Source organism: Oncorhynchus kisutch, unplaced genomic scaffold, assembly GCF_002021735.2.
Source record: "Oncorhynchus kisutch isolate 150728-3 unplaced genomic scaffold, Okis_V2 scaffold503, whole genome shotgun sequence".
Lineage (NCBI taxonomy): Eukaryota > Metazoa > Chordata > Actinopteri > Salmoniformes > Salmonidae > Oncorhynchus > Oncorhynchus kisutch.
This window is the reverse complement of record NW_022262448.1, coordinates 400001-410000: the sequence shown is the minus strand read 5'-3', so window position 1 is coordinate 410000 and position 10000 is coordinate 400001. Positions and strand designations below refer to the sequence as shown.

The 10000-nt window shown below is 46.7% G+C and overlaps 1 protein-coding gene across 1 annotated transcript in view; it reads left to right on the top strand.

The window, feature by feature from the left end:
• The first annotated feature begins 6210 nt into the window (after window positions 1-6210).
• Window positions 6211-10000, top strand: part of LOC116360820 (voltage-dependent calcium channel gamma-3 subunit-like) — a 9536-nt gene continuing 5746 nt past the window's right edge. Inside the window, exon 1 of the mRNA XM_031815697.1 lies at window positions 6211-6671. Coding sequence (XP_031671557.1) covers window positions 6458-6671 — 214 coding nt within the window. The 5' untranslated portion in view covers window positions 6211-6457. The remainder of the gene's footprint in view (window positions 6672-10000) is intronic.

Sequence of the window (10000 nt, the reverse complement as noted above, 5' to 3'; positions counted from 1 at the left end):
CACCGGGATGCTGTTCCACAGTAAAGACACACAGAGTGTTCAACTGGAGAGTGGACCCTCACCGGGATGCTGTTCCACAGTAAAGACACACAGTGTTCAACTGGAGAGTGGACCCTCACCCTCACCGGGATGCTGCTCCACAGTAAAGACACACAGAGTGTTAAACTGGAGAGTGGACCCTCACCGGGATGCTGTTCCACAGTGAAGACACACAGAGTGTTCAACTGGAGAGTGGACCCTCACCGGGATGCTGTTCCACAGTAAAGACACACAGTGTTCAACTGGAGAGTGGACCCTCACCCTCACCGGGATGCTGTTCCACAGTAAAGACACACAGAGTGTTAAACTGGAGAGTGGACCCTCACCGGGATGCTGTTCCACTGTCAAGACACACAGAGTGTTCAACTGGAGAGTGGACCCTCACCGGGATGCTGTTCCACAGTAAAGACACACAGAGTGTTCAACTGGAGAGTGGACCCTCACCGGGATGCTGTTCCACAGTAAAGACACACAGTGTTCAACTGGAGAGTGGACCCTCACCCTCACCGGGATGCTGTTCCACAGTAAAGACACACAGAGTGTTAAACTGGAGAGTGGACCCTCACCGGGATGCTGTTCCACTGTCAAGACACACAGAGTGTTCAACTGGAGAGTGGACCCTCACCGGGATGCTGTTCCACAGTAAAGACACACAGAGTGTTCAACTGGAGAGTGGACCCTCACCGGGATGCTGTTCCACAGTAAAGACACACAGAGTGTTAAACTGGAGAGTGGACCCTCACCGGGATGCTGTTCCACAGTAAAGACACACAGAGTGTTCAACTGGAGAGTGGACCCTCACCGGGATGCTGTTCCACAGTAAAGACACACAGTGTTCAACTGGAGAGTGGACCCTCACCCTCACCGGGATGCTGTTCCACAGTAAAGACACACAGAGTGTTAAACTGGAGAGTGGACCCTCACCGGGATGCTGTTCCACAGTAAAGACACACAGAGTGTTAAACTGGAGAGTGGACCCTCACCGGGATGCTGTTCCACAGTAAAGACACACAGTGTTCAACTGGAGAGTGGACCCTCACCCTCACCGGGATGCTGTTCCACAGTAAAGACACACAGAGTGTTAAACTGGAGAGTGGACCCTCACCGGGATGCTGTTCCACAGTAAAGACACACAGAGTGTTCAACTGGAGAGTGGACCCTCACCGGGATGCTGTTCCACAGTAAAGACACACAGTGTTCAACTGGAGAGTGGACCCTCACCCTCACCGGGATGCTGTTCCACAGTAAAGACACACAGAGTGTTAAACTGGAGAGTGGACCCTCACCGGGATGCTGTTCCACTGTCAAGACACACAGAGTGTTCAACTGGAGAGTGGACCCTCACCGGGATGCTGTTCCACAGTAAAGACACACAGAGTGTTCAACTGGAGAGTGGACCCTCACCGGGATGCTGTTCCACAGTAAAGACACACAGTGTTCAACTGGAGAGTGGACCCTCACCCTCACCGGGATGCTGTTCCACAGTAAAGACACACAGAGTGTTAAACTGGAGAGTGGACCCTCACCGGGATGCTGTTCCACTGTCAAGACACACAGAGTGTTCAACTGGAGAGTGGACCCTCACCGGGATGCTGTTCCACAGTAAAGACACACAGAGTGTTCAACTGGAGAGTGGACCCTCACCGGGATGCTGTTCCACAGTAAAGACACACAGAGTGTTAAACTGGAGAGTGGACCCTCACCGGGATGCTGTTCCACAGTAAAGACACACAGAGTGTTCAACTGGAGAGTGGACCCTCACCGGGATGCTGTTCCACAGTAAAGACACACAGTGTTCAACTGGAGAGTGGACCCTCACCCTCACCGGGATGCTGTTCCACAGTAAAGACACACAGAGTGTTAAACTGGAGAGTGGACCCTCACCGGGATGCTGTTCCACAGTAAAGACACACAGAGTGTTAAACTGGAGAGTGGACCCTCACCGGGATGCTGTTCCACAGTAAAGACACACAGTGTTCAACTGGAGAGTGGACCCTCACCCTCACCGGGATGCTGTTCCACAGTAAAGACACACAGAGTGTTAAACTGGAGAGTGGACCCTCACCGGGATGCTGTTCCACAGTAAAGACACACAGAGTGTTCAACTGGAGAGTGGACCCTCACCGGGATGCTGTTCCACAGTAAAGACACACAGTGTTCAACTGGAGAGTGGACCCTCACCCTCACCGGGATGCTGTTCCACAGTAAAGACACACAGAGTGTTAAACTGGAGAGTGGACCCTCACCGGGATGCTGTTCCACTGTCAAGACACACAGAGTGTTCAACTGGAGAGTGGACCCTCACCGGGATGCTGTTCCACAGTAAAGACACACAGAGTGTTAAACTGGAGAGTGGACCCTCACCGGGATGCTGTTCCACAGTAAAGACACACAGTGTTCAACTGGAGAGTGGACCCTCACCCTCACCGGGATGCTGTTCCACAGTAAAGACACACAGAGTGTTAAACTGGAGAGTGGACCCTCACCGGGATGCTGTTCCACAGTAAAGACACACAGAGTGTTCAACTGGAGAGTGGACCCTCACCGGGATGCTGTTCCACAGTAAAGACACACAGTGTTCAACTGGAGAGTGGACCCTCACCCTCACCGGGATGCTGCTCCACAGTAAAGACACACAGAGTGTTAAACTGGAGAGTGGACCCTCACCGGGATGCTGTTCCACAGTGAAGACACACAGAGTGTTAAACTGGAGAGTGGACCCTCACCGGGATGCTGTTCCACAGTAAAGACACACAGTGTTCAACTGGAGAGTGGACCCTCACCCTCACCGGGATGCTGTTCCACAGTAAAGACACACAGAGTGTTAAACTGGAGAGTGGACCCTCACCGGGATGCTGTTCCACTGTCAAGACACACAGAGTGTTCAACTGGAGAGTGGACCCTCACCGGGATGCTGTTCCACAGTAAAGACACACAGAGTGTTAAACTGGAGAGTGGACCCTCACCGGGATGCTGTTCCACAGTAAAGACACACAGTGTTCAACTGGAGAGTGGACCCTCACCCTCACCGGGATGCTGTTCCACAGTAAAGACACACAGAGTGTTCAACTGGAGAGTGGACCCTCACCGGGATGCTGTTCCACAGTAAAGACACACAGTGTTCAACTGGAGAGTGGACCCTCACCCTCACCGGGATGCTGCTCCACAGTAAAGACACACAGAGTGTTAAACTGGAGAGTGGACCCTCACCGGGATGCTGTTCCACAGTGAAGACACACAGAGTGTTAAACTGGAGAGTGGACCCTCACCGGGATGCTGTTCCACAGTAAAGACACACAGTGTTCAACTGGAGAGTGGACCCTCACCCTCACCGGGATGCTGTTCCACAGTAAAGACACACAGAGTGTTAAACTGGAGAGTGGACCCTCACCGGGATGCTGTTCCACTGTCAAGACACACAGAGTGTTCAACTGGAGAGTGGACCCTCACCGGGATGCTGTTCCACAGTAAAGACACACAGAGTGTTAAACTGGAGAGTGGACCCTCACCGGGATGCTGTTCCACAGTAAAGACACACAGTGTTCAACTGGAGAGTGGACCCTCACCCTCACCGGGATGCTGTTCCACAGTAAAGACACACAGAGTGTTCAACTGGAGAGTGGACCCTCACCGGGATGCTGTTCCACAGTAAAGACACACAGTGTTCAACTGGAGAGTGGACCCTCACCCTCACCGGGATGCTGTTCCACAGTAAAGACACACAGAGTGTTAAACTGGAGAGTGGACCCTCACCGGGATGCTGTTCCACAGTAAAGACACACAGAGTGTTCAACTGGAGAGTGGACCCTCACCGGGATGCTGTTCCACAGTAAAGACACACAGTGTTCAACTGGAGAGTGGACCCTCACCCTCACCGGGATGCTGTTCCACAGTAAAGACACACAGAGTGTTAAACTGGAGAGTGGACCCTCACCGGGATGCTGTTCCACTGTCAAGACACACAGAGTGTTCAACTGGAGAGTGGACCCTCACCGGGATGCTGTTCCACAGTAAAGACACACAGAGTGTTAAACTGGAGAGTGGACCCTCACCGGGATGCTGTTCCACAGTAAAGACACACAGTGTTCAACTGGAGAGTGGACCCTCACCCTCACCGGGATGCTGTTCCACAGTAAAGACACACAGAGTGTTAAACTGGAGAGTGGACCCTCACCGGGATGCTGTTCCACAGTAAAGACACACAGAGTGTTCAACTGGAGAGTGGACCCTCACCGGGATGCTGTTCCACAGTAAAGACACACAGTGTTCAACTGGAGAGTGGACCCTCACCCTCACCGGGATGCTGCTCCACAGTAAAGACACACAGAGTGTTAAACTGGAGAGTGGACCCTCACCGGGATGCTGTTCCACAGTGAAGACACACAGAGTGTTAAACTGGAGAGTGGACCCTCACCGGGATGCTGTTCCACAGTAAAGACACACAGTGTTCAACTGGAGAGTGGACCCTCACCCTCACCGGGATGCTGTTCCACAGTAAAGACACACAGAGTGTTAAACTGGAGAGTGGACCCTCACCGGGATGCTGTTCCACTGTCAAGACACACAGAGTGTTCAACTGGAGAGTGGACCCTCACCGGGATGCTGTTCCACAGTAAAGACACACAGAGTGTTAAACTGGAGAGTGGACCCTCACCGGGATGCTGTTCCACAGTAAAGACACACAGTGTTCAACTGGAGAGTGGACCCTCACCCTCACCGGGATGCTGTTCCACAGTAAAGACACACAGAGTGTTAAACTGGAGAGTGGACCCTCACCGGGATACTGTTCCACAGTAAAGACACACAGAGTGTTCAACTGGAGAGTGGACCCTCACCGGGATGCTGTTCCACAGTAAAGACACACAGAGTGTTCAACTGGAGAGTGGACCCTCACCGGGATGCTGTTCCACAGTAAAGACACACAGAGTGTTAAACTGGAAAGTGGACCCTCACCGGGATGCTGTTCCACAGTAAAGACACACAGAGTGTTAAACTGGAGAGTGGACCCTCACCGGGATGCTGTTCCACTGTCAAGACACACAGAGTGTTCAACTGGAGAGTGGACCCTCACCGGGATGCTGTTCCACAGTAAAGACACACAGAGTGTTAAACTGGAAAGTGGACCCTCACCGGGATGCTGTTCCACAGTAAAGACACACAGAGTGTTAAACTGGAGAGTGGACCCTCACCGGGATGAGTTTTTAGCTCTTTCATGACACATCAATCCCTAAAAAAATATATATATACTTTTTGTGTAAACCAATAATGATTAATGTAAGGGAAGTGGACCTCTCCAAATCAATAATGATTCATATACAGGAAGTGGACCTCTCCAAATCAATAATGATTCATATACAGGAAGTGGACCTCTCCAAATCAATAATGATTCATATACAGGAAGTGGACCTCTCCAAATCAATAATGATTAATATACCAGAAGTGGACCTCTCCAAACCAATAATGAGTCATGTAAGGGAAGTGGACCTCTCCAAACCAATCATGATTAATGTACAGGAAGTGGACCTCTCCAAACCAATAATGATTAATATACAGGAAGTGGACCTCTCCAAACCAATAATGAGTCATGTAAGGGAAGTGGACCTCTCCAAACCAATAATGATTAATATACAGGAAGTGGACCTCTCCAAACCAATAATGATTAATGTAAGGAAGTGGATCTCTCCAAATCAGTAATGATTAATATACAGGAAGTGGACCTCTCCAAATCAATAATGATTCATATACAGGAAGTGGACCTCTCCAAATAAATAATGATTAATATACAGGAAGTGGACCTCTCCAAACCAATAATGAGTCATGTAAGGGAAGTGGACCTCTCCAAACCAATCATGATTAATGTACAGGAAGTGGACCTCTCCAAACCAATAATGATTCATGTAAGGAAGTGGTCCTCTCCAAACCAAATCATGATTAATATACAGGAAGTGGACCTCTCCAAACCAATAATGATTCATATACAGGAAGTGGACCTCTCCAAACCAATCATGATTAATGTAAGGAAGTAGACCTCTCCAAACCAATCATGATTAATGTAAGGGAAGTGGACCTCTCCAAACCAATAATGATTCATGTAAGGGAAGTGGACCTCTCCAAACCAAATCATGATTAATATACAGGAAGTGGATCTCTCCAAGGCACCTCCCACTCTGGACTTAGAGCTTCACATTCTGTCTCTGAGTGAGGATGACGGAGTCACTCATTTCCATCCGTCCCTCTAAAGAAGAGAATGCCTGGGACTTTTAACTAATAAACCTTAAGAAAGAGGAGATGAAGAAGGATTAAAAGTTGTTGTGAAACTAGAAACTCCCGCTAACGCTGTTATGAAGCCTGGACTATAAACGAAGTACAGAAAGCCTTTAATGAAGGCGCGCAGCGGACCGTAACTTCCTTCGCCGTGATGAAGTTGTGTAACCGGGGAGCGCTGATGCTGGTCACCACGGCGTTATCCTTCATAGCGTTCAGCCTGATGACCATCGCAGTGGGAACGGACTACTGGCTGTACTCCCGGGGCGTCTGCCGGTCCAAGACGTCGCTCCACGACAACGAGACCATCCGCAAGAACGAGGTGGTGATGACTCACTCCGGGCTCTGGCGCACCTGTTGTCTCGAAGGTGACCGTTAATAACCGGTTGTTTGTTTTGATTGATTTGATTGGATCTTTTGGTTACAACTATTGCAGTTTGGGTCAGTTTTAAGTCTCGATTTGATTGGATCTTTTGGTTAAGAGTTTTAAACGTTCGTGTGTGTAAGTGTGTGCGCGCACGGTCACCGATGGTGTCCGGATATGGTCGGATGGGGTCTGGCTCTGCTGTCGATTCCGTAGAGTTTAAACACAACACCGTCTACATGAGAACAACCTAGTAACCTAAGGAACACCCCCACTCCACTGGGCACCGACAGCAGTTCAACGTTCAGTTATGTTTTACGGTTCGGTTGAGTTGTCAATTGACCTTTTATTCAACATGAATATCATTGGATTTCAGTTAAAAGTTGCGTGAGAAAAAAAATAGGAAAACCCCTTACAACGATGACTTTAATGGAAAGCCAATCAGTTTTCCACTTTGACTCAACGTCATCACGTTGATTGGTTTCTTTTTTATGACGTGGAAACAACGTGTATTTAATTTTTTTAAAGAAATGTGCCCAGTGGGGACAACCAGACACACAAATCAAATCCAAATGTATTTGTGACACGCGCCGAATACAACTGGTGTAGAGTTTACCGTGAAATGCTGAAGAGCCTGAAGAGCCCTTCACAACCACGCAGAGTTTATAAATACATCTGGGACTCTACAGGAATAAATGGATAATAGACTATGAATGGAGCTGCAGTGGCTCCTTGACTTTTTTACACATTTTATTGTGTTAAAAAGTGAGATTCTAAATTGTCATTGTTTGTCAACAATCTACACAAAATATATTATATAAATCAAATAATGTCAAAGTGGAAGAACCTCTCTAACATTTGTAATATATATATATATATACGGCGCCTTCGGAAGATATTCAGACCGCTTGAACTTTTTCCATGTTACCTTACAGCCTTATTCTAAAAACATATTTAGAAAATGTATTCAGCAATCTACACAAAATAACCCATAATGAACAAAGCGAAAAACAGTTTAAACAAAATTTTTTTTTTTTGCAAATAAAAAAACTATAAAAAAAACAGATACAGTAGCAGTCAGTTTAGACACATCAACTCATTCCAGGATTATTCTTTATTTTTACTATTTTCTACATTGTAGAATAATAGTGAAGACATCAAAACTATGAAATAACACATATGGAATCATGTAGTAACCAAAAAAGTGTTAAACAAATCTAAATATATGTTATATTTGAGATTCTTTAAAGTAGCCACCCTTTGCCTTGATGACAGCTTTGCACACGGTTGGCATTCTCTCAACCAGCTTCACCTGGAATGCTTTTCCAACAGTCTTGAAGTAGTTCCCACATATGGTGAATACTTGTTGGCTGCTTTTCCTTCACTCTGCAGTCCAACTCATCCCAAACCATCTCAATTGGGTTGAGGTCGGGGGATTGTGACGGCCAGGTCATCTGATGCAGCACTCCATCACTCTGTTTGGTCAAATAGCCTTTACACAGCCTGGAGGTGTGTTTTTGGGTCATTGTCCTGTTGAAAAACAAATGATAGTCCCACTAAACAGATGGAATGGTGTATCGCTGCAGAATGCTGATCTGCCTTCCTCTCTCTCTCTCTCTCTCTAAATTCAATTCAATTCAAGGGCTTTATTGACATGGGAAACATGTGTTAACATTGCCAAAGCAAGTGAGGTAGATAATATATAAAAGTGAATATATAAAGTGAAATAAACAATAAAAATTAACAGTAAACATTACACATACAGAAGTTTCAAAACAATAAACACATTACAAATGTCATATTATATATATTATATATGTACAAATGGTTAAAGGACACAAGATAAAATAAATAAGCATAAATATGGGTTGTATTTACAATGGTGTTTGTTCTTCACTGGTTGCCCTCTCTGTCTCTCTGTCTCTCTCTCTCTCTCTCACTGTTTCTCTCTCCGTCTCTCTCTCACTGTCTCTCTCTCTGTCTCTCTCTCTGTCTCTCTCACTGTCTCTCTCTCTGTCTCTCTCACTCTCTCTCTCTCTCTCTCTCTCTCTCTGTCTCTCTGTCTCTCTCTGTCTCTCTCTCACTGTCTCTCTCTCCGTCTCTCTCTCACTGTCTCTCTCTCTGTCTCTCTCACTGTCTCTCTCTGTCTCTCTCTCTGTCTCTCTCACTGTCTCTCTCTCTGTCTCTCTCACTGTCTCTCTCTCTGTCTCTCTCTCACTGTCTCTCTCTCTGTCTCTCTCTCTCGCTCTCTCTCTCTCTCTCTCGTTGGAACCAAATATCTCAAATTTCCATCTTTAATGTCCATTGCTCGTGTTTCTTGGCCCAAGAAAGTCTCTTCTTCTTATTGCTGTCCTTGAGTAGTGGTTTATTTTCAGAAATTCGACCATGAAGGACTGGTTCACACAGTCTCCTCTGAACAGTTGATGTTGAGATGAGTCTGTTACTTGAACTGTGAAGCATTTATTTGGTCTGCAAATTCTGAAGCTGGTAACTCTAATGAACTTATCCTCTGCAGCAGAGGTAAATCTGGGTCTTCCTTTCCTGTGGCGGTCCTCATGAGAGCCAGTTTCATCGTTGTGCTTGATGGGTTTTGCGACTGCACTTGAAGAAACTTTCAAAGTTCTTGACATTTTCTGCATTGACTGAGCTTCATGTCTTATAGTAATGATGGACTGTCGTTTCTCTTTGCTTATTTGAGCTGTTCTTGTCATAATATGGACTTGGTCTTTTACCAAATAGGGCTATATTCTGTATACCAACCCTATCTAGTCACAACACAACTGATTAAGGAGGGGGGAAAATCCACAAATGAACTTCTAACAAGGCACACTTGTTAATTGAAATACATTCCAGGTGACTACCTCATGAAGCCGGTTGAGAGAATGCCAAGAGTGTGCAAAGCTGTCATCACGTCAAAGGGTGGCTACTTTGAAGAATCTCAAATAGATTTGTTTAACACTTTTTTGGTTACCACATGATTCCATATGTGTTATTTCATAGTGTTGATTTCTTCACTATTATTCAACAATGTAGAAAATAGTTTAAAAAATAAAGAAAAACCCTTGAATGAGTCGGTATTCTAAAACTATTACATCCTCTGTGGATCTGTCGGTCCCCCTCTTGTCCAGGTGGGTGTGGATTCAGATTGCATCCTCTGTGGATCTGTCGGTTCCCCTCTTGTCCAGGTGGGTGAGGGCAGTGTGGATTCAGATTGCATCCTCTGTGGATCTGTCGGTTCCCCTCTTGTCCAGGTGGGTGTGGATTCAGATTGCATCCTCTGTGGATCTGTCGGTCCCCCTCTTGTCCAGGTGGGTGTGGATTCAGATTGCATCC